Source organism: Oscarella lobularis, chromosome 12, assembly GCF_947507565.1.
Source record: "Oscarella lobularis chromosome 12, ooOscLobu1.1, whole genome shotgun sequence".
Lineage (NCBI taxonomy): Eukaryota > Metazoa > Porifera > Homoscleromorpha > Homosclerophorida > Oscarellidae > Oscarella > Oscarella lobularis.
The window spans coordinates 2,175,895-2,198,014 of record NC_089186.1 but is presented as its reverse complement, the minus strand read 5'-3'; the positions used below and the strand labels follow the sequence as shown (position 1 = coordinate 2,198,014).

Here is a 22,120-nt window from a genome sequence, read left to right as displayed (position 1 = left end):
CGTCTAGCGCGCGCGGAAGAGAGCGACTGCTGCAAAAACATAAGTACCGGTAAGTCCAGCGCTGACTGTACTGGAAGCAGGTGCTGAATTTAATTTCCTCCATTTCTTCAAACGCCGCACCGCCATTAGGCGTGCAGACCGCAAGGCATCACGTGCACGCGTTCATATTAACGTCTCATTATAAAGTCCTTTGGAAAAAACCCAAGAGCAAAAGGCATCACTCACCACTTCCTGGCCAAATGGACCCGTGAATAAAACCGCTGCACAATGGCGACCGCGCAATCGACCGAAACGGGCCCAATCGTCGACGTCGACGCGCCGCCCGAGAGTTCGTCGCCTCGACGCGACGAAGGCGCCGATTCGCTCGATCCGGACGCGGTCGAAGAAAGAATGCGCGTCGACAGGCGAAAATTGGAACAAATGCTCCAAAGTGAGCCCCCGCGCGACGAAACGAACGCAAATCGATCTCTAACCGACGTTCGATTCCTCGCAGCGAGCGACGGAAGCGATGCCGAGACGGCGGACGCCTTTTTCGAACGGGTAAGCGCCGCGAGAAATCGGAAACTCGTCCCGCCCCGGAGGCGAGCCCCCTTTCTCTCTCGCGCGCGCGTGATCCCTTCCTCTCGCCTTTTCTCTTTTTAGGTCATGCGATCGACGGGCGCGATCGTCAATTGGCCGTCGAAATTGAAGATCGGTGCCAAGTCGAAGAAGGGTGGGGTTTAGAGTTATGTGTTCTATGTGCGTCCTAGGCTAGGCCCACGCACATTCGTTGTCTCTACGCATTGTTCTCATGGCGACCGCGTTTGTGTGCGTGTGTGTGTGTGTGCGTGCGATTCGCGTTCCTAGCTAAACAAAGCGGCGGCGTCGACTCTGGAGGACGCAGGGCTTCGCTTTTTTTGCCTTCTTGCGAGCGGCGTTCTATGGCCTCGTTTGTTTGCTTAGTCGCGCGCGTTAGTCGCGTAGGAAACGAATTTCTTGCAAGTCCCGGATGTAAATTGTATAGATCCTCACATTCGAATTACGGGAAAAGTTGACGAGGTGGCGCGCGCTAAGGAGATGGTGATGGCCGTTTTGGACGTGAAGGCACGTACTCGTCTTAGCTAAAATTAGAAAAAAAAAGAGTATTATTTTAATTTAGTCGAGTCGCGTGACGTTGAAAATGGACGTTTCTCATCTGGATCATTCACACGTGATTGGAAAAGGTGGCTCGAACATAAAGAAAGGTGAGTACGCCTCTCCCCCCCCCCTACAAAGATAACATTAATTAATTATACACTTATACACGTCATGGTCCCCAGTGATGGAAGACACTCAATGCCACATTCATTTTCCGGATTCCAATCGTAGCAAGCAATTCGATAAAAGCAATCAGGTAAATCAATTAAACCACCGATCCTCGCCCCGCCACAACACCACCTTTCACCCCTACCAGGTTTCCATAGCGGGCCAGCCATCGGGCGTAGAAGCCGCTCGACGTCGAATTCGCGTAACCAAACTTATCATTTCGAGTCGCGACGCCTCGATTCCCCCCCTAATAGGAACTCGTTCCTCTGACGCTGACCTTTGAACTTCCCCTCACGGCTCCATGTCTCCCAGACGTCAATGATCCGCTAATCCAACGCATAGCGGATCACTATCAAGTAGCAATTAGCTTCAAATCGGTATAGAAAGGGAGGGGGTCCGTAGAAGATATTCCATGCATATATGCGCACAGAGACCACGTGCCTATGTATACGTTGCCGTTGTACGTGGCTGCGTCAGCAACACAGCTGCCGTCAAAGTAATATATTGAACGGGGCGATAATTGAATTCCTAATTCATCTCTAAAGGAAGCCACGGTGAGTCTCATCGAACATCTGACCGGGCAGATCGCCGCCTCCGTTCCCATTACCATACAAATGGACATTGCGCCGCAACACCATTTATTCATGATCGGACGCAATGGATCGAATATCAAACACATCATGTCGAGAACGGGAGCAAAGTAAAGAAAGAAAAAAAAAGGATTCTTTATGTCTTGGACTCCCCTTCCCTTAGTATCCAATTCCCTAATCCTGAGGGCCCCCATCAGGCGAAGAGTTCCGTCTTTATCACGGGCTCTATCGACTCCGTCTGTCTCGCGCGAGAACAACTCACCGTACGCACTGCACCCTATCTCTTAATAAATAAAAAATAAAAGATATATTATTTCTAGGGCTGTCTTCCTCTCGTCTTGATGTTCGATTTGAAAGACGAGTCGAGCGCCCTCATGAACGACGCCATCGGTCTCTCTCACGTCATGGAAACGCTCGACGTCTTCATCAGCATCAAACCGCGACCCAAGCAACAGAGCAAAGTAAGAAAACACGGAAGTGGGGCGAAGGAAAGCGACTGGATATTTATCTCCAGTCGGTTATTGTCAAAACGGTGGAACGCAATCATCACAACATGTACTACGCGCGCGTGCATCTGCTCGATAGGGACCCCTCGAGTCGAGCCGCCGATTCCCTGGGCCTTCAGCCGCCGCCGCCCCCCGCCTATGCTGGCGATTTTTCTACTCATCAAAGAGGCATTCTAAATCATTTAGAGCAGGGAATGTTGGTGGGTAGATCGTTCTATAGGTTCTCCCCTCCCCTTAGTCTATGTTGGCTCCCCCCCCTCTAGGATTTGTCTATTAGTACGGGATCTAGTGTTAGTTCCGCGTGGAGTCTTTCTTCCTCTGTCGAAACGCCCACTTCGTCGTTTTCCGGCATGCATCAACTTCGCATGCAGAATCGATCCTACGCTAAGCCGTACGAATCTCCGTCAGCATCGGCGTCGTTGCCACAGTCTCACGGACTCCTTGACGACGTGAGAGAAAAGTCATTCATTGATTCAGGGGGAGATACGGGGGGATATTCTCATAGGGCAATGTCTTGCCTGTATCTATAACCCTCGCGGAAGACACCGAATTGACAGACAGCGGTCTTGGGCAAGAGCAAAGTAAAGTAGAGATAGAGGTAAAACGGGACTTCGGTTGATAAGCGTGACGTCACAGTGAGTAAAAGTCCATCGCCGCGAACGAGTCCCGGACGTTCTTCCATTCACAGTCCCAGTCCCTTACGCGACGACGGTGCAATCCTAACCATCGTCCTCCCTAAGTTTGAGTAGACGTCTTTAGGCTTGGATATCATTGGTATCAGATCGTCTGATTCTTTTACTGACGTCATGGTATTTATTTATTGATTCGCGCACGTGGGTTTGGCTCTAGTAGGATTTCTCCTCCAGATGGCTCAAAGTAAACTCTCGCCCGACGGAAGCCGTTGCAGTTCGGCTTTGGGAGACGTATCCAAGTCACCTTCAAGTGCAATAATCCAATTGACCTTATATATGTAAATATTTTTCACATAGGGTCTTCCTCTGAACGTCTTTCTCCGGGACGACAGGCAAGCAAATTTTACCCAATTTAGTTCTTTATTATGTTTTGTTCCGTGTAGCCTGTTGGCATGGTGCCGAGATCATTGATGATGAGCCCCTCTCCAACTAAGGACTACGGGGTCTCTGAAAAGGGTAGGATAGATAGTACAATTTTTCGAATTATTTTCTATTGATTTTTACAGAAAAATGCATGACAATTGGGTAACACGAAAACCGATCTATAGATTGATTTCTAACGCGGGTATTTAGACGCTGTGGATCCATCCTACCCGAAGCAGAATGGACCGACGTATTAATTAACCTATTATTTATTGATTTTTCTCACAACACGTGCTTTCTTTCCAGAGAGATTTTGATTACGAGCGGAAAAGACGAATGGCATCAGAAGGTAGAGTCAGTAATAAATAGAATTTTTATTTTAAACCTCCCCCCATTCCCCTCCAAAAAAGCCATGAAAAAACCCGTAATGTCACAACAAGTGCGCACGCCTACGAACACGTGGAGCGGTCTCTATTTTTCGAAATCAATGCCCGAGGCAGCGATACGTGAAAAATTGGTAAAATGATCAAATATCGATTCTTCTCGCAAAGCGCGATCTTGTCTTCACCTCAGCGTCGTCAAGCGCGAGTGAAAGCATCCTACATGGCGACTCAATACGAAGTGGGGCCCCTTTAATATTACTCGCCACCCCTCCACTAAACGTGTCCTTTCTAGGGGCAGGAATGGGACATAAACAATGATTACCCTACGAGAGAAGGCCCCCACGAGGTGCGCTTACAAATCGCGGTAGATTTGATTATTGAAAAAGGGAGCGCGGTTGTCCTAGAATCCAACGAAGAGCGGATCTCGCCGCAATCTGACTCGAGAATGTATTGCATATATTTAGTCGACCTCCCACTTCGCCTAAACGAATTTTCCCCCCGTCCCCCCTCCCTATGCAGTTGACGTTGGGCCCCTTGGCGCGGCCTCCTACACGGAATTGCAGTCGTATCCGCGAAAGGAACGACGATATAACGGTAATAAGGAACCGATTAGCGCGCTGGGGACTTTTTAAAATGACGTCACGTCAGATTTGGGCGAGTTTTTGACCTATTGCGGGCTCTCGAAATACGTGCCCCTGTTCGAGGACCAAGAGGTAACCGAAAATCCATCGAAAAAACGAGCCGAGATATTTTCCCCAGGTGGATCTTGGCACGTTTTTGACGTTGGGTGAGCACGATCTCAAGGAACTCGGCGTCACGACGTTCGGCGCTCGTAAAAAAATGCTTCTCGCGATTGCGGACTTCCAGGGGCGCCCCCTAACCGCCGCGGAATCGTCGCCGTCTGGCTTGGCCGTCGGCGGACCGACGAGCACGAAGCGGAGCTCGTACGATCGCGCCGTCGGCGCGCATCGCGATATTATGAGTTTGAGCGGACGCTGGTGACTCTAGATCAATTAAATCTGACGTATCGATTAATTGATTTTTTTGCTGTCCTTTTTTTTATCCGCGCTGCGTTGTTATTTTTTTCTGATTGACCATCGGTGGCTAGCTGGGCTACCTGAGGCTCTTTTGCTCTTCTGTATAGTTCGTATAACCCAGACTGCGTGTGTTTTATGTCTCGTTGTTCATCTAAACTGAAAATAACATCTGAAAAAACTCCATCACTGTAGGGGTTACGATATAGATATGCACGTCTGATTTTTTCTTGTCTCCTAACTGCATCCGCAACTATTCACCGACAGGTTCTCGAATTTCGTCTTCGTCACGAGCCCCTCCTTCGTAAAGTGAACGAACGACACCGAAGCGAGACTCGTCGGCACGCAGCACGGCTTCGCCTTGCGATAGACCTTCCCCTTGAGCATCGACGTGACGAGCGCGTGTCCTGACGACGCCTTGTAGAGCCGCGGACACTCGCCCGTGCAGTAGAACGCCTCGAACGTCTCCGGTTTGAGAACCCAGTTCGACCAGCCGAGATCCTTGACCGTTACGACGAGCGGCATGCGACAGCATTTCGGATTTCGATCGCGACTTCGACAATTCTTCCGACCAACGCTTCGTCGACGACGTCTCCGCGACGATTTCTTCTCGTGAGTCACCGTTAGATACGGACAACGGCTTCCAGGACATTGATCCATGATGCATTCGTTGTGGGACACGAGAAGACGGACAAGCGAAGCGTTCGTCTCCCGTGCGACGACTTCCTTAGGTATTCGCACGCGAATCCACCCGTAATCGTCGCCGTCGACGAGCTGGGCGGCGACGATCGTCTTCGTATCGTCGCTGATTGACATTATGACGTCTTCAGGTGCCGGAGCCTCGCCGCTGCCGGCAGCGGACGATTCCGGTTGCGACTCAGGTTTATAAACGTGCAAATAAACGCTGCGAATCTGTTCGATGTCAATTCGTTCTATAATCGTTCGGTTGAAGGCGCAGAGGCGTCGTGCGCAATCTGCATGAATTGACGTGCGTCTATATGCGAGAACCTGACAAAAGTCCTCCGGAACTTACCGGCTGCTGGTATGATTTCGGTCGACTTTGTTGATTTTGGCGCGTCGACGGGCGTCGACAGTCGATGTATTTCCTCCTGCACGTCCTGCCTCCGCAGCAACGCGTCTCGAACGTTCTGAGATATATTGGGAACGTTGTCCAGACCGAGTTGCTCCAGTATAAGATGTTTGATCTCCTGGAGATGCGTCTGACGAAACTCGTCGTAGTCAAACGAGACAACTCGAAGGGGATACAGAAGGAGGACAATGAGCAAGGAAATCATTCTCGTAGAGCCGGTGGACGAATGAGGAGAAGTGCGCAGTGTACGACTATTTATAAGAGATGGAGCAAGAAGACCCCTCCCCCCTCTAGTTGAATTTGCAAATAGACCCACTCTCACAAATTGACTACTCGACTTCCAGAAAACGATCTAATTATTTAGAACGCCCTAAAAATACGCATCGAACTAACCACTAGGAACCAGCTGGACCCAGAAACGAAATAACAAAGATCACACAGACACTATAACGTAGCGAGTTTTTCTATGATTCCCATATACGACGTTTCGAGAGACTCGTACATCGACGCCAATTGCTGATGACGCTCGTCGACGCCGGCACCAGCGATCGCCGTCGCCGTCATCTCATTAGGATTCAAAACGCGCTCGAGCTTCTTCAATTCCGCCTGCTTCCTCTAATGCGTAAGGTATGAGGCAATGAATTGCCCACACACACGCACACGCTCACCTGAAATGGCTTGTTCAGGCGATTCTTTACGTCGAGACGATATTTCCTGTACGCGTCCGGGTCGCCTCGATTTGTCGCTCGAAGTCGCAGTATCTCGTAGACGCGTCGCGTTTGACTCTATTTTTTTATGTATTCAATAAGGAGGGAGGGTGGGCCCCCCGTGTTTTTCTGTCTAACTTTGACTAGTTTGAGTTTCTCCGTCGCTTCGGCGATCATTTCGTCGTCGAAGCCCGCTTGGAGAGCGTCCGGACGAAACGATTTCAAGTCGAGACAGTTGCAACAGTCGACGTAGTTACGAAGATATGAAAATTCATCGGATTGATCCTCGACTAACGTCAAGCGATAGGACTCTCAACAAAACCGGCGGTGAGCTAGAAGACGCGCGCCCCTACCCGTTATATCCCTCACACGATCATCGCTTATGTAAAAGTCGTAAATCGTTTGCAATAGACGAGCTAGAGTATAAAAAGACGCTTAGGAGTCGTTCTTTCTATAAAATCCCCTACCTCCGTGACCCTTTCTTTGGAAGGGCGGCAATACGAGGAACTGACTAGTACGAAATGTATGAAGAAAACTCCCAAACAAACACCGGTGGTATATCGTATGCACAGGTGCATGGCCTTCTAAATGCAAGTGTTCATTCCAGACGTACCTTATTCGCGGTCGAATCTTATCAGGATAAGCGAAATATTGATACACGGTCGCGTAGGCGACAATCGAATACGACGTTCGACCGTCGACGAGATCTTTCTCGAATCTAGATAAGGAACGCGTACGTGGAACGGGCGAAATTCTTTTTGTGTTACAGGAAAAAGAAGCGCCATTTTTCGTCGTCGACGTCTAATGGGCGAAGTCAATTTTATATATATATATATAAATAGGGGGAGAGGGGCCTACCGATGTACGATGCAGCGTCGATGTACCAGAGAAGGAATATCTGCAGTCGTTCGTGGAATTGCCTTAGTCTGGGAGTCAGGGTATCGCTCTAATGTATTGGGAAATTAAATTGGTCTAGTCTACCTTTAGGTCCCAAATCTCTCGGGTTTTTATTACTTTTACCTGATAGATTTCGTAGTGGATTTGACGTGGCGACGATTCGGTTGTCGTTTCGTAGGAATTCACCTGACGACCGAACGGCACGAAGGACGATTCAGCTGCCAGGCTCGCGATGAATTCGTCGCGATTTGTGCAAAATCCTGAATTGGTTAATTAATTAAGTCGAGAGAAAGATCACGTGAAAAAATGAAAAATACCAGAAGGTAATTTTTCAGCCAATTTGGGAATTACAGAGTCGGGCTATTGAATTATTATTATTATAGAGTCTCTTCTTGCAATACAAAGGTTCACCTGAACATCCTTTAGGAAAGCGTTGTTCTTGGACGTCACTTTGGCCTTATAGGAAAAGTTTAGGTACGTGTTCAACGTTGCTGCACCGAAGTAGATGTCGATGCGAGGTTCCGAGTATCCAAAAATCATTTCCCTTTGAATTTGTTCGTTAATTAATTAATTAATTGGATTTATTTTATGTAGTCCACGTACGATTCTCCAAATAATTGGTGACTCATGTCGGGATGAAAGGCAATTGCGTCATCTAGAACGTCCCCTTCCGTTTTGACTAGAAACAAGCGTCACTTTTTCTAATCCCCGGATGACCATTCCGTCTCCCCAAACCCAGCGTCAAAAAGTGGTGTTCTTTGTTGAAGATTAATGTGGTAGTGCGCATTACCTAGTTTTAGATGAGTACATTCGTTTGCATCGGCTAGAAATTCGCTAGCTTTCTCCTTCACGAGATCCAAGTCTAGAGAGTCGTAGAACGACCAGACAGAGACACGAGCTCTTGCTTACTCTCCATAGCTATTGCCATTTTCCGATAGACCCCTGGGATAGATCTACGGATAGACCGAGCCTGTGTGCTTAGCGTAAATTAGCGTACAGAGCCCGGCAGTTTTGACGTTACCCGTATCTAGTGTACACGACAGACACATTTCTATTTTTCATTTTTTCATACATAGCTAGCTGAAATTTTAATTCAATAGTGAGCTACACGTTGCGCACTTTCGTTACTCGAATGCGCATGCGTCTTCTCTGTTATGAGTACATTCTTCTCTTCGCCAAAAAAGGCAAAAAAGGACGTGGATCTGCTTGTGAGGCGCAGCTAGTAGACTTGTAGTGCGATCGAACAGTGACATTGTGTAGAATCACCGAACGATTGTTGAACGATTGAGAGCGATAATCGAAGAGAGAAATAACGATGAACTGAAGAGTTTTCTTTCTACGGTAAAAGGATTTCGATCTGAACAGGTATGAAGCGTTTGCGTTTTCATCGCTGCGCACCATTGTGTTCTCCTTTTCGTTAGTACGATACTAACTTTGAAAGCTCTTCATTAATTCACTATGTGGCGGGAAGAGAGTTCGATTCGGCGGAGGAAGCCGATCAGTGGCTCGGCTATGCGCTTGAGCAAAAGAATCAAGACGTTGAAATGTTATCACGATGGGTATTGGTACGTTTTGTATTGGTAAATTAATTGATGCGTGGATGCAGATGAAACTCCGCCCACTTCACTGCGCGTGCAAGTGGGGAAATATTTTTGGCGTTGAATGGCTCGTCAGTCACGGTGCAAATATCAACGTGGAAGCCAGTGTATGACTTGGAATTGATTTCATATGGTTTCACTCATCACTCTTTTTTAGAGAGGACTTACGCCATATTATTATGCCTGTGAAAGTTCCGTTGACACAATTAAGAAGATGGTCTATCTCGAAGAACATGGCTACATTTCGTCACAAGATGATATTGTAAAAGAATTGATATCAACCCTCTCGCAACAGTAACTTTTGATTTATAGTTATGGGCAGTTCAAAATCAATTTTCGTCATATGAAAAAGCAAACGAGATTTTTAATTATCTTTTTACTGAAAAGGGATTGAGCGTCAATGCTGCTAATCACGTGATATATGTTGAGCTTTTGTTTGCTACATGTGCAATATTTGTAATAGTATAGCTACACTCCTCTTCATCGTGCCTGCGACAATGGAAGCATTTTTGGAGTGAAATCGCTCGTGGAACACAAGGCTGATATCAATAGCGTCAACAAGGTTAGAAGATTTCATTTGTGATACTTTTATTCTTATTTCATCTTCAGGTGGGCATAACGTCTTTTATGTTGGCGTGTCGAAGTCACATCAATCCTTTAGCGAAAGTTCGCTACTTGTGTGAAAAAGGAGCAAACTGTCAAGCAAAAGATTACGTGAGATGTTGTTTATTTGCTACAAATTCAACAAATCGCCGTCTTTTTTATTCAGGAAGGGAAGACCGCTTTGTTTTATGCCACCTGGCCTTCAAAGTGTGAAGATGAAGTGAAAGATGTTCTTCGATATCTTGTCATTGAGAAAGGCATTGATATCAATTCTGTTGATAAGGTCGCATTCTTACGATATTTTGCATTTTTGTTTGTTAATCCTATTTTTAGGAGGGAAGGACACCCTTATTGGAAGCATGTGATACGTTTGATTTTTCTTTCCTTGTCATTCGGCAACTAATTGAATTAGGAGCTGATGTCTCTGTCAGAAATAAAGTTAGTCAGAATTCTCATTTCTCAATTGTTCTCTATTCAAATCTTTGTAGAACAAACAAAATGCATTGCATATCTTTGCAAAATACTCATTAAGCGTAGGCGCATCAGTTATTGATCTTTTGATTAAGAAGGGTGTTGACGTCACGTGTCAAGATGAGGTGACATGATTTTCTTGTAAATTAGAGAAAATCTATAGACGTGAATTTCAGGACGGAAAGACACCTTATGAGGTGGCACGTAATGGTGAAAGAAGAGCTCTCCTTCGACAGCATTACGTACGTCATCATTTTGATTCAGTTCCCGTATGTATATATTTAATAGGACGCTGCCCGATTTTCCGTTCTTCAACGAGAAATAGTTCGTCCGGGTTCAATTAAATTGTGCATAATTGGCAGCGAAATGGCGGGAAAGACGACACTCGTCAATTCTCTTCTGAAACTACATCTTCCTCCTATTGACCCGAAAGATCGCACAGCTGGAGTTGAAATTCGCACCCTTTATATTCCGAAAGTGGGCAAAGGAACAACGTGGGACTTCGGTGCCCAGTGGACGTTCCACAAAGCTCACGGTCTCTTCTTTCAGCAATCCAATACATTGTTCTGTCTCGTCCTTCCTATTCGAGGAAAAATAGGGGCAAAAGAGGTTCATCTTCTTCTACAAAAGGGACGATATTGGTGTGCGTTCGCTAAGGCTTCGTTGCGAACGCTTTCCTCGACTTCATTGACCAACCTTGTCATAATTTTCAATTTCATTGGTTTGAGTCGGAAGACGGGAAGTGAAGTAAGCCTCGAACTAAAATATGTCGCTGAAACTCTTGAGGGAGAATTCGGAGACACGTTTAAATTTTCGCACGCGATTGAATTGGATTGCAGCAAGAGCGAATCAGCTCGCATGAAGAACTGCAGAGAAAAACTGAATAAAATTCGCGAAGAAATGCTTACGGTAATGACTACGTCGTATTGTTTACCTTTAGATTTTATCTAAATTTTCACAGGCGGCCGATGATGTTCCCAAACTGTGCCATGCCATTGAGAAGCATCTTTCTCTTCCAGATGAGAAGAGAAAACGTCCATTGCCCTATTTCCTGACGCATGAAGAATTCGAAAAATGGGTCGCTCAAGATATTCGCATCGTTCTAAACGAAGACGAGAAAAAGGTGGCAGTTGGATATCTTGACTCGGTCGGAATAGTGAGTAAATATTATCTGGTTATATTTTCTCTAATATTTTCTTATAGATTATTAATCTTGGTCATCGTATTTGTGTTCAACCACCGTGGCTTTGTCACAACGTCATCGGTCCACTTCTCGCTCCACCCGAATTTCTATTCGGCATGCCGACGTCACATAAAGCCGGCAAGGTCTCCAGAGACGAAATGGAATTGGCTCTAAAGACTTTTGAAAATCATCTTCAGCTAAAGGACACACCGTCTCCATTTGTGGTGACAGTTGACGAAGGAATTCAAGTTCTTCTCGACTTGGATCTCTGCATTCCGGTGAGAGACATGCCAGGAGTGTATCAAATACCCGCTCTTCTTAATAATTCAATTCCTGACGACGCCTGGGTTGAAGATCTGACGTTCGACGTGTATCGCGGCCAACGATACGAATGCGATAAGTCGATCGACATCATCTCGCCGTCGTCATTCGCCGTCTTCCAATCTCGCTGCTCTCGCCTTCCCAACACGAGTCACGCAGCGTGGAAAGACGGCGTCAAATTGGTGAGAATCGTCGAAGACAAAATAATTGAATGTCTCATCGAATCGGACATAAAAAAAGAGCACTGTTGCATTGACATTATCCTTCGCTGGTCGAGCGAGAAGAGCGCTTCTCCTAAAGTAGCAAAGGAATTCCTCGACGAGGTGAAGACGATGATCGTTGATGCGTGCGACGAAAGGAGCCCAGGAGCTATTCTCAACTGGTTCTACTTAGACAGTTCTCATCTCCGTCGACACGACGAAGATCCGGCTATTTACTCATGCAGCGAAGTCGATCAGAAGCTTGATGGCAATGCTCTCAATCACGTCTTATTTTCCACTCGACCAGAGAAACGCAATCGTTCTCTTGTCCGAGAATTGGTGATCGTTGAAGAGAGTGTTTTTGAGGTGATTAAAACCAAGAGGAAGTACATTTTTTCACTAGTTTACTTTTCCACTTTAGCCCATGATCACCTCTGCAGATCCTGTTGCAGTTACTTGCGATTCTGGTACAGTATAGGTTCTGTAGAATATAATAATTAAATAATTAATCGGCGTTTAGACTCTTTTCCCTCTGACGATGAATTGGTACCCGACGACGTAATGAGAGCATGCGCTGCCGTCAAAGGATCAAAATGGGAAGACATCAGTGTTTTCCTTGGCATTAGCTTGGACACTCTCCAAGAGATTCGCGACTCCACTCCCAGCGTCGTTCTTCGCATGTTCAAAGTGCTCAAGTCGTGGAGCGAAAAGGCAAACTCCCCAACAGTAGGTAAGCTTCTAAAGTGGTTCGAGGAGGTGGGCGTCAACCGCAGACTTATCAAAATGAAGTTTGAAGAACACTATGGACGTCACTAGGCAAGTCAAACGCCCGTCCGCTTTCCTTGCATTTTTTATGACGTATTTATGTATGTTTGTTATGATTTCGGTATGCATAGGTGCTGAGTTCTCATCTCAAAGTAAAATCATACGGATTATATATAATATACATTTAGTGAACAGTCACCGTGCAATAAAGACTAGGTAAGCAAACACCACTACAATGAATAAGATGACGATGTCATGTCAGTTTAGGCAGGAGGTCCCGTTTTCTCCTTCTTTCGTCTAATCATCTCTTGGGTGGGTCGACGACAGTGACTGGCGAGTCCCAACCAAACGCATATGTCAATGAAACAAGTCGTTATATTCAAAGGACTTGGTCCAAATTCGCTCGTGCGATAATCGTAGGGAAACGAGTGATGATAGTTGTGAAAGCCTTCGCCGATTGCCAGCCAACTGACGAGGTAATTTTCGCGCGGATTGATGTTGACGTCATAGGGACGCATGCCCCACATATGAGCGGCGCTGTTCACGAGCCACGTGCTGTGGAGACTGAAGGCATAGCGCAGCATGCCCACGGAGAAATACGCGTTCCACGCGCTCTCTCCCAAAAGCGCGACGGGAAGAACGGTAGGCAGAATGAGCGAGAAAAAGAGTCCGAACTTGACGTAGTGTCGATTCTGTAGCATGACAATGCGATCGTTCTCGAGATCCGATAGGTCGATCTCTTTTCCGTACTTCGCGACGTCGGGATGCTTTTTCAGCAAGAGCCAGCCCATGTGAGCGAAAAAGAAGCCGCGACGCGAGTTGTGCGGATCGGCCGACGTTTCGGTGTGCTTGTGATGGACGCGATGATCGCGCGCCCACACGTAGATCGAGTTCTGCATGGCGATCGAGTTGAAGATCATGAGAGCGAAGCGCAGGGGCTTCGTCGCGCGATAGGAGCGATGCGTCCAGAGGCGGTGGGCCCCCGCCGTCGTTCCGAGCCCTCCGAGAAAGGCGTAGACCATGGCGAATAGGAATGAGTAGAGCTGGAGTTCTCCGACGATTAGGAGCCCGTAGAGCGCGCCGGTGTGCAGAAAAATGAAGATGATGACGTTCGACCATACGATAGACGCTTTGAACGGCTCGTTCGACGGCGGGGGAAGCTTCGACTTCGACACGTCCGCCATTTTCCCCAAAATCTTAGCGCAAACGGATCGTTAGTGGGCGAGCCGCTGTATGCACGCTTTGTTTCTCGTTCCGCTTACGTACTGTAATTTAATTAACGCGCACGCTGCAATCATCTTGCAGCTCCTAGGAGAAAATTATGTAATCGGGTCACTCCTACTTAGTACTGTACTTGCATGTTTCTACAGCACTTTACTGCATTTTGCCTAACGATTACCTCGCGTTCGAGTTTTTCTACACGAGATAGGGTTTCCATGCGTAATATGCTCGCTAAAAGCATTCGTTTTTTGCCTGCAAAAGTCATGCGTTAGATATTAATGTTGTTAGGGAGACGTTTATTCTTCTTCTAGTAGAGACAGGCGTCTATGCGTTGAAAATTCCCATACAAAAGAGACCCAATAGTAGTAGCTAAAGTGTTAGTTCGCTAGAGAAATGTTCCCCGTTCTCTCGATCCTTCGTTTTATCGTCTCGTCGGTGGGCCGACGACAGTGGCTGGCGAGTCCGAGTCGAACGCACGTCTCAATGAAACCAGTCGTCAGATTGAAAATTCCCGAACCGAATTCGCTCGTGCGATAGTCGAAGGGAAACACGTGATGATAATTGTGAAAACCCTCGCCCAGGCTGAACCAACTCACGAAGTAGTTTTCGCGCGGTTGAATCGTTTTGTCGTAGGGACGCATTCCCCACATGTGCGCGGCGCTGTTGACGAGCCACGTGGAGTGGAGCGTGTACAAGTAACGGACCACGCCCACGCAAAAGTAAGCCGTCCAAGCGTTCTCATTCCACAGGACGACGGGTAGTACGGTAGGCAGGACAAAACTCATAAACAAGGAGATTGCCGTGTAGTGTCGATGCTGGAACATGACTACGGGATCGTTTTCGATGTCCGATAAGTCGATCTGTTTCCCGTATTGGATGACGTCAGGGTGCTTACGCACGAGAAGCCAGCCGATGTGCGAGAAGAAAAAGCCGCGCTTCGCGTCGTGGGGATCGGCCGACGTTTCGGTGTACTTGTGATGGACGCGATGATCGCGCACCCACACGTAGATCGAGTTCTGCATGGCGATGCTGTTCGCGAGCATGAGAAAGACGCGAAGAGGGCGCGTGGCGCGATAGCAGCGATGCGACCACAAACGATGGACGCCCGCCGTCACTCCGAGTCCGCTGACGAAATGGTAGAGACAGGCGAAGACGATCGAGTAGAAACGAAGTCGATGGAAGATCGTGATGCCGTAGAGTGCGAAAGCGTGCAGAATCGACATGACTGCGACGTTTCTCCATACGATTGAAGCTCGATAAGGCTTATTGGACGTGGGAGCGGACGTCGAATCCATTCGCGAAAAAGTTTGTGGTGCAAGTGGCGTGATGCTAGCTGTTCACATGACATGAGGTGAACTTAGTGGGAGGGGCCTTGCGCATTGTTCATTTACCGGTGCTCTCGTCACACGATTTCGAATCATATGCAAGTTTGTCGCGGGCGGTTGGCACTGCTTTGCGGTGACTCCCCCAGTTCCAAATACAAATTCGATGATTCGATAAAAGTGCGGGGTACTTGTCACGTGCGCCTGTACTTCCGGGACATCGAGGAAAAATGGCTGCTCAACGTTCGCGTCGTTCGACGGCCGGCAATCGCATGGGACGGCTCGTTCAGGACGAAGTCGACGACGAGTTTTACAAAACGGCGTTCGGAGGCTTCGAAGAGGAGCCAAACGACGACGAATTCGACTCAAACGACTCGGATTCGAGCGATTCGGTCGATTCCGACTTCGATAACCCAGAAAACGAGCGCGCAGAGCCGACATCGGACAACGAAGAGACGGAAAAGCGTCCAAAGAAGAAGCCCGTACCGTCGTACATGCGAAAAAAGGCGTCGGGACCCCCAAAGAAGGCGCCACCTCCAAAAAAGAGAAAACCAAAACAGAGAGTCGTCGTCATGGGCGACGACACCGACGACGAAGACGACGACGACAGAGAGCATACGGGACGTCGTAGAAAGTCGGCACGCACCTCGGTGAAAGAAAACAGCGAAGCGTTAAAAGTTCGACTCGAAATCGACGAAGTGAAAAGACAAAGTCGAACGCCAAAACGACGCATTGTCGCCGTGAAAATGTCCCAGGAAGAGTTGCTCGAACAGGCCAAAGTGACTGAGGAGGAAAATCTCGCCTCGTTGAACGTCTATATCCAATTGGAAGAAGAGAGAAAGCGCGCTAAGTCAATAGTAAAAAAACACTGCATAGAGGGCCCGTATATTCGATCGCAATCCGTCTCCATGGGAGATGACGTAGAGGGGGAGGAGTCGTTGCCGCCGCATTCGCGTAATTTCGTGACGTTTTGTGACGTCGACACGTTCGATTATTTCCCACGTGATAAACCCGTCGAGGTTTCGCGCGATCATTGCGTTGTGACCGGTTTGCCGGCTCGTTATAAGGATCCGCTTACCGGTATGCCCTATGCGAACGTGCAAGCGTTTAGAATCATAAGGCAGTATCATAGTCGAGGTTCGCTCGGCGTGCTGGTGAACAAGGACCGAATACGTAATATGACGACGGCTGCTAGGCATTTTAAAACGAATACAAATACAGTGATTTAATTAATTAAACACATTTTTGGGATCTTTTTTCAGTGAGGTTGCCTCTTCTTCGTCGATTCCTGTACGCTGGCGTCGTTTTCGTCTACCCTTCCCGTTCCCATGACTACGCCTCAGGAGAATGGCCCTTGGGGCTAATGTGAGCGTTTCTCCATCAAAACTAGCCTCTGCACTTGCGTCACTTGAAGTCACTACGCCACAAAAGTAATGAAATGATATTTGATTTTAATCGTATGCGAAATTGCCTAATAAATTTTCGACGTATATAGTGGATCACTTGAGTATCCGGGAGGTCGTAGCCACGTGATCATTCGCACAACGTTTCAACTTGCAACGTGCACGGCTCCTGTTTCTCCCTCTTTTTCGGGTGTTTTTCACTTCACAGCGGCCAGCGAAACGACTATGAAGACTACAGGACTGCAGGTGAGTTGTTTATGCAGCGATTTCGGGCGCGCTGATTCCAGGGGCCCCTTTTCGAACGAACTCGCTTCTCTTCGTCGTTCGTTATCCTTTTCTCTTTCTCCTTTGGTCCTACTCTTCTATTGCGTTCTGATCGCGGACTCGTGGAACGCTTTTTCGCGATTTTACGTCGCGAAGCTGATTCAGCAGCTTAGACCTCTTCTTTGTAACGTTCTTCGCTCTCCTATACGCGTTGCGTTTGTTGTTTCGTCGCGAAGGGGTCTCGCTGACTTTTCATGCAACGGTCCTCGTCGAAATCGAGCTTCGAATGCGTATGTTCCTCGAAAGGGGCCCCGGCGCGTTTTCTACTTTTTTTTCTGAATGACAGTTTCTCTCGGCGTTCTTCGAAATAGGCTTCTGAATCGTTTCGAATATCATAAGAATGAGGTACGCCACAGAAATTATTTCTAATTAATTGCTTGTTTTTTGTAGGAAATCCGGGGTCCTGAGCAAGACCCGTCAAAAAACTGCTCATACGGGTCCTGAGCAAGACCCGTCAAAAAACTGCTCATACGGGTCCTGAGCAAGACCCGTCAAAAAACTGCTCATACAGGTCCTGAGCAAGACCCGTCAAAAAACTGCTCATACGGGTCCTGAGCAAGACCCCTTCAAAAAACTGCTCTTGGGGTCCTGGGCATGACCTCTTCAACAAAAACTGCCTGAAGTGAGAGAGAGACTATGTCAATTTTTTCAAATTTTTTATTGAAATAAAATGTCTGTACCATGCTTCTGGTTTCCCTACGCTAGCCTACTCTACACCTAGCTAACCTAACCTACCCTACGCTAAACCTACCTGCCCTACCACTACGCGACCCTATATACAGTAGCACGCGCACGCGACCTACTAGCACGCGAGTACTAGCTGCACGCGACCACGCGACCCTACAGCACCTAAACTAAATTGCGCCTAATCTAGCGTCGCGACGTACAAACCCGGATTTTCTCTTCCCTCCCGCTCCCAAATGCGCATGCACTACAAAATTTCGAAATGCCATGCAGTAAAAAATAACGTCTTTTTCATTTTGATACGGGAAGCTCGTCAATCTAAGGGAAACGCACAAATACATTTCATTCGGAATTCTTCGCTTACCAGAGGTGCATTTTTAAGCTCTTTAGGTTTCTTTCGCTACGCGAGTCGTTTCTACGATGAAAAGTCCTAAGAACGAAGTCTAGAAATTCGAAACGATAGCATACATTGTCTAAAAGCAACAGAGGGTCGTTTCGCTCGCGGAAACAGCGAAAAGACGCGAGAAAGACACGAGGAAAGCGGGCGATGAAGAAAAAGCGCGACACGTGTCATGCCGTCCCGTACTAAAAAACGAAGTCTTTTTTCGAGAAGCATTATCTCCTAGGAATAGAACTCAATAGAAACGCCAAAGCCCTTTCTAAACTTCAACTTACTTAGATCGGCGATTTGTCTTCGTTGGGATCGCGCGAAGTCTCGAAAGATTAAAGACGCAATCGGAACGTTGTTTAAATGCAGCAGAAGTTCCTTCGCGAGCGTAAAACGGCGAAAAGATGCGAGGATTCCGAGGAAAGCGGACGATGAAAAATGGCGTTGCACAATGTACACGTCATCTGACACGTGATTGCAGCGCTGTCCCGTATAGATACCCTCTAAGGGGCTTTGTCGTCCACAAGGTTATGTCACGTGTACTTAGCGCGAGTTGAATAGCGAATTTCTCCGTCGATGGATGAGGATATTGCGCTGAAGATGCGTACCTTAGTCGACGAAATGGTCGACGATATACTCTTTAGCTCGCACATCGAGCAATTTCCTCTCGCGACGGACATTTCGACGATTCTATCCGAAAGCCCGGAAGCTGAAATCATATCGCGACTCGAATCGAGCGAAAAGACGCTCGTTCTCCAGCCGCGATGCGTCGATCAGAAGCGAGGCGGCTACTGCGGCCACTACGCCCTCCGCAACATACTCTGGTGCCTCGAGGAAAGAAACCCGGCTTCGCTAACGCAATCCCTTCCCCTTTGGCGTCGATACTGGACGTCGATTCGACTTCTCCTCGAAAGATCGTCGCGAGAGAACAACTGGTGGCCGTGGACCGAGCGGGATATCTGTTCGGGCTTGATGGAACGAACGTATTTGGAACACGTGCTAAGACACGACTCCCAAGTGCTAGACACAAACAGTCAAATCCAAGTCTTACAGGTAAGAAGAATTAAAAAATTATATTATTGATTTTAATTAAAATTAATTAATTTATTCTAGTATGCCTATGGTTCGTTGCTAAGTGACGTTAGCGACGTTTTAGTCGTGCAAGAGTCCATAGATCGGTTCCGTTCACAGAGCCAAAGTTCTTTATCTTTTATATTAGGTGTTACGAATCACTGGGTGGCGGTTTTCGTACAAAAAATCGCCTCCCGAGTAAATTTAATCTATTTTGATTCGTACAACGTTCCCGTACTGACGGCAACTCCCGACGAATTAAAATTGATAATGGACGAAAAAGAGGAAGATCATCGAAAGCGAAAAGGCCGCGGTTGGACGCTGAAGGAGAAAGAGGAGACGGTTCAAGCATACGAAGATCAAAAGAACGTCGTTCTCATGCTCGCGCACTGTTGCTCGGGAAACACGAATTTGAAACGCGAAATGGCGAAAGAGACGATTCATAGTCTAATAACTAGTTTTAATAAACACGTCGAAGTGAGCCAAAGGATACACAGACTAGACTCTAATTAGAATACTTATTTAGGACCTACAAGAAAGCGAAAAGAAAACAGGTAAAAGCTATATACCCAGTGTTCTGCTCCGGCCCTGACTCTCACTTGCCTATCATGCACCGCCTCTACTGTGTAGCAACTACAGACCTCGCGCCTCTACTGTGTAGCAACTAGAAACTCTCGCCTTCCTTATTTAGCAACTAGGAACTCTCGCCTTCCTTATTTAGAAACTAGGCACTCTCGCCTTCATTGTTTAGCAACTAGGAACTCTCGCCTTCATTGTTTAGCAACTAGGAACTCTCACCTTCATTGTTTAGCAACTAGGAACTCTCGCCTTCCTTATTTAGAAACTAGGCACTCTCGCCTTCATTGTTTAGCAACTAGGAACTCTCGCCTTCATTGTTTAGCAACTAGGAACTCTCGCCTTCCTTATTTAGAAACTAGGCACTCTCGCCTTCATTGTTTAGAAACTAGAAACTCTCGCCTTCATTGTTTAGCAACTAGGAACTCTCGCCTTCCTTATTTAGAAACTAGAAACTCTCGCCTTCATTGTTTAGCAACTAGAAACTCTCGCCTTCATTGTTTAGCAACTAGGAACTCTCGCCTTCCTTATTTAGAAACTAGAAACTCTCGCCTTCATTGTTTAGCAACTAGGAACTCTCGCCTTCATTGTTTAGAAACTAGGCACTCTCGCCTTCATTGTTTAGAAACTAGAAACTCTCGCCTTCATTGTTTAGCAACTAGGAACTCTCGCCTTCCTTATTTAGAAACTAGAAACTCCCGCCTCTATTGTTTAGTGGCTACAACCTGTCTCCTACATAAATAAATATTACTCATAGATACTGAGGATGGGTTTGACAAGAGCGAGTACGTTGTACTGCTCAGCGTTTGGCTGGAAACGCGCTACCATCCCAAGCAGCTGAGCGACGCGCTTCTCGATCGATTGTGTCAACTTGGACTCGATCAGATCGACGACGCGGAGGCGGCGTTGCTGCGCGCGTGGTCGCGAAATATTCGTACGCGCGTCGGATCGTTCGTCGCGACGGGAATCGACGTCATTATTCGATTGGAAATGATTTTGGATACAGTGGAAAGTATTCTACCCCAATCAGATTAAAAATATTGTTTGTTTTTGTTTATTTATTTTGGCTAAAGTTCGAGATTTCGTCTCACTTTTCCGGCGAGCGGAAAAGCGACTGAATTTGTAGTGGGTGGGGTTTGGCATAGGGGATTCTCATAGGCCAAATTTTCCAGAATTTCGTCACGCATCGTTTCGAAAAGATTCGCGTGCGAATGAACGTCGCGATCCCCGTTCAAAATCAGGACCGGGCAGTTGCCATGCCAACTGTGATTGTCGGGATTTCCAAGCCAATTTTCATAGCAATCGTGTAGGGACTTGAGGTAGTCAAGGGAAACGGAGACTTCCTCATTTCGCGCGCGTTCTCGAAGACGTCTGTGGCACACTTCCGGGGAAGTGCGCAGGTAGACTAAAATTATTAATTAATTAATTAATTAATTTGATTAATTGATTATATTTTACCAATCAAATCGAGTTGGGGTCGACGAGTTTTCATTATCCAATCGAACCATTCCGTGTAGCAAGTGTACTCCGCCAAGTCAAGAGACCCACTAATAATTAATTAATTATTTTAAAATATTTTATTGGCTGCTTTGCCTTTTGCGGAGATTTTCCACGAAGCAATATCGACCCCCGTATGCAGTTCGTTCCAACATATAAAGGGGCTTAGTCTAGAGAGAGACTCATAATTTATTTAATCTTTAATTAATTATTTTCTTTAATACCTGATCCTTACAATGGACTTCCATCATAGTGAGAAGAACGTAGGACTGAAACATGAACGACCATCGTTCCTTATCCTCGTACATCAAACCCTTGAGAGGTAAATAAATAAATAAATAAATATTATTAATTAGAGATTACCAGCAGATTTTTGCCTCCGACGTCCTGCCACTTGTCTACCGGCTCGAACGCGGCCTATAGTTGCAATTAGGTGTCTGCCGTAATATCAATTTTTTGAGTTTCTTACTTCTGCGTCTTCTTTCGTCGCGAAATGGTTCAGTAGAGTCGATTTGCCACTCGCTATGTTGCCTTCTATGGCAATCTATTGCGCGCGATGACGCCTAGCTTTTCGCGACGTGTCAAATTCCGAATTCGAACCTTGAACTTCTGATTCGGTTCTTTGAAGTCGACTTCGACGTCGCGAATGCCAATCATAGTTGTAATTGTTCCGAATAGGAATACTTGCTGCGAAAAGAACGAGCTTCGTTGCGAGAGAACGAAGGATTGACGAAATTTCGCGCCGACTTGCTTGTTCAAAACGGCGCATGCGCGAGGTGCACCTGATCTGTCCATCTATGATCTGTCTATCCACGGATAATAAACCCTTCAGACGAGCAATAGCTCTCTGGTTGGTTGAAAATATTCGTGCTGAATTTTCATGTGATCTTAGACGAGCTCGTTGTTCTCGCGCCATGTATTGTGTTTCCGGGCGTTTTGTCGGAGCA

General features: G+C 46.9%; 9 protein-coding genes and 1 long non-coding RNA gene across 13 annotated transcripts; 4 read left to right on the top strand and 6 right to left on the bottom strand.

Moving 5' to 3' along the window:
- Window positions 1–161: 161 nt before the first annotated feature.
- LOC136193900 (protein bicaudal C homolog 1-like) lies at window positions 162–5,038 on the top strand. Its single transcript, XM_065982910.1, has 30 exons — window positions 162–430; window positions 494–540; window positions 643–712; window positions 1,004–1,083; window positions 1,139–1,223; window positions 1,299–1,372; window positions 1,433–1,486; window positions 1,539–1,661; window positions 1,715–1,780; window positions 1,830–1,984; window positions 2,038–2,137; window positions 2,195–2,335; window positions 2,389–2,580; window positions 2,644–2,829; window positions 2,886–2,961; window positions 3,017–3,091; window positions 3,140–3,189; window positions 3,247–3,322; window positions 3,370–3,404; window positions 3,456–3,528; window positions 3,579–3,597; window positions 3,646–3,685; window positions 3,742–3,784; window positions 3,846–3,952; window positions 4,009–4,056; window positions 4,111–4,164; window positions 4,223–4,265; window positions 4,338–4,412; window positions 4,467–4,531; window positions 4,578–5,038. Exons 1-30 carry the CDS (start codon window positions 268–270, stop codon window positions 4,818–4,820), a joined length of 2,658 nt encoding a protein of 885 aa, XP_065838982.1. The 5' UTR covers window positions 162–267; the 3' UTR covers window positions 4,821–5,038.
- LOC136193905 (inhibin beta C chain-like) lies at window positions 4,342–6,155 on the bottom strand. The gene is made up of 2 exons (XM_065982915.1): window positions 5,886–6,155; window positions 4,342–5,826 (listed from the first exon to the last, which is right to left on the bottom strand). Exons 1-2 carry the CDS (start codon window positions 6,145–6,147, stop codon window positions 5,090–5,092), a joined length of 999 nt encoding a protein of 332 aa, XP_065838987.1. The 5' UTR covers window positions 6,148–6,155; the 3' UTR covers window positions 4,342–5,089.
- Window positions 5,152–12,824, top strand: LOC136193899 (death-associated protein kinase 1-like). Of its 2 annotated transcripts, XM_065982908.1 has the most exons (19): window positions 5,152–7,869; window positions 7,930–8,322; window positions 8,647–8,754; window positions 8,807–8,911; window positions 8,968–9,105; window positions 9,153–9,251; window positions 9,302–9,406; window positions 9,457–9,558; window positions 9,608–9,706; window positions 9,754–9,858; window positions 9,914–10,030; window positions 10,081–10,185; window positions 10,236–10,343; window positions 10,395–10,460; window positions 10,507–11,127; window positions 11,180–11,374; window positions 11,422–12,288; window positions 12,344–12,389; window positions 12,443–12,824. In XM_065982908.1, the coding sequence occupies exons 3-19, from the start codon at window positions 8,701–8,703 to the stop codon at window positions 12,736–12,738; spliced, it is 3,228 nt and encodes a 1,075-aa protein (XP_065838980.1). In that variant the 5' UTR covers window positions 5,152–7,869; window positions 7,930–8,322; window positions 8,647–8,700; the 3' UTR covers window positions 12,739–12,824. The 2 variants fall into 2 exon arrangements, with proteins under 2 accessions (XP_065838980.1, XP_065838981.1); XM_065982909.1 differs by lacking the exons at window positions 5,152–7,869; window positions 7,930–8,322; window positions 8,647–8,754; ... (1 more) ...; window positions 8,968–9,105; window positions 9,153–9,251 and having other exon boundaries at window positions 9,309–9,406; window positions 9,613–9,706; window positions 12,443–12,820.
- LOC136193903 (histone acetyltransferase type B catalytic subunit-like) lies at window positions 6,281–8,587 on the bottom strand. 2 transcript variants are annotated; one of them, XM_065982914.1, is made up of 14 exons: window positions 8,456–8,586; window positions 8,337–8,408; window positions 8,150–8,225; window positions 7,958–8,090; window positions 7,864–7,906; window positions 7,670–7,806; window positions 7,508–7,595; window positions 7,417–7,450; window positions 7,263–7,367; window positions 7,117–7,160; window positions 7,003–7,065; window positions 6,788–6,939; window positions 6,611–6,727; window positions 6,281–6,557 (listed from the first exon to the last, which is right to left on the bottom strand). In XM_065982914.1, the coding sequence occupies exons 1-14, from the start codon at window positions 8,472–8,474 to the stop codon at window positions 6,387–6,389; spliced, it is 1,254 nt and encodes a 417-aa protein (XP_065838986.1). In that variant the 5' UTR covers window positions 8,475–8,586; the 3' UTR covers window positions 6,281–6,386. The 2 variants fall into 2 exon arrangements, with proteins under 2 accessions (XP_065838986.1, XP_065838985.1); XM_065982913.1 differs by having other exon boundaries at window positions 7,117–7,367; window positions 8,456–8,587.
- A 2-nt stretch (window positions 12,825–12,826) lies between the features above and the next one.
- LOC136193907 (acyl-CoA desaturase 1-like) lies at window positions 12,827–13,928 on the bottom strand. The gene has a single exon (XM_065982917.1). The coding sequence runs from the start codon at window positions 13,869–13,871 to the stop codon at window positions 12,951–12,953; it is 921 nt and encodes a 306-aa protein (XP_065838989.1). The 5' UTR covers window positions 13,872–13,928; the 3' UTR covers window positions 12,827–12,950.
- Window positions 13,929–14,187: 259 nt separating this feature from the next.
- Window positions 14,188–15,255, bottom strand: LOC136193908 (acyl-CoA desaturase 1-like). The gene has a single exon (XM_065982918.1). The coding sequence runs from the start codon at window positions 15,201–15,203 to the stop codon at window positions 14,286–14,288; it is 918 nt and encodes a 305-aa protein (XP_065838990.1). The 5' UTR covers window positions 15,204–15,255; the 3' UTR covers window positions 14,188–14,285.
- Window positions 14,580–16,491, top strand: LOC136193906 (vacuolar protein sorting-associated protein 72 homolog). The gene has a single exon (XM_065982916.1). The coding sequence runs from the start codon at window positions 15,461–15,463 to the stop codon at window positions 16,457–16,459; it is 999 nt and encodes a 332-aa protein (XP_065838988.1). The 5' UTR covers window positions 14,580–15,460; the 3' UTR covers window positions 16,460–16,491.
- A 1,119-nt stretch (window positions 16,492–17,610) lies between these two features.
- Window positions 17,611–18,483, bottom strand: LOC136193554 (uncharacterized). The gene is made up of 4 exons (XR_010671376.1): window positions 18,317–18,483; window positions 18,110–18,263; window positions 18,006–18,056; window positions 17,611–17,959 (listed from the first exon to the last, which is right to left on the bottom strand). It is a non-coding gene; the product is annotated as an uncharacterized lncRNA (long non-coding RNA).
- A 111-nt stretch (window positions 18,484–18,594) lies between these two features.
- Window positions 18,595–21,581, top strand: LOC136194170 (uncharacterized). Of its 2 annotated transcripts, XM_065983225.1 has the most exons (6): window positions 18,595–19,082; window positions 19,143–19,577; window positions 19,627–19,654; window positions 20,434–21,076; window positions 21,427–21,495; window positions 21,530–21,581. In XM_065983225.1, the coding sequence occupies exons 1-4, from the start codon at window positions 18,606–18,608 to the stop codon at window positions 20,709–20,711; spliced, it is 1,218 nt and encodes a 405-aa protein (XP_065839297.1). In that variant the 5' UTR covers window positions 18,595–18,605; the 3' UTR covers window positions 20,712–21,076; window positions 21,427–21,495; window positions 21,530–21,581. The 2 variants fall into 2 exon arrangements, with proteins under 2 accessions (XP_065839297.1, XP_065839298.1); XM_065983226.1 differs by lacking the exons at window positions 21,427–21,495; window positions 21,530–21,581 and adding an exon at window positions 21,148–21,240.
- On the bottom strand, window positions 20,633–21,924 carry LOC136194171 (deoxynucleoside kinase-like). Its single transcript, XM_065983227.1, has 7 exons — window positions 21,774–21,924; window positions 21,643–21,717; window positions 21,537–21,590; window positions 21,398–21,487; window positions 21,270–21,343; window positions 21,135–21,223; window positions 20,633–21,081 (listed from the first exon to the last, which is right to left on the bottom strand). The coding sequence occupies exons 1-7, from the start codon at window positions 21,828–21,830 to the stop codon at window positions 20,744–20,746; spliced, it is 777 nt and encodes a 258-aa protein (XP_065839299.1). The 5' UTR covers window positions 21,831–21,924; the 3' UTR covers window positions 20,633–20,743.
- Window positions 21,925–22,120: the final 196 nt, after the last annotated feature.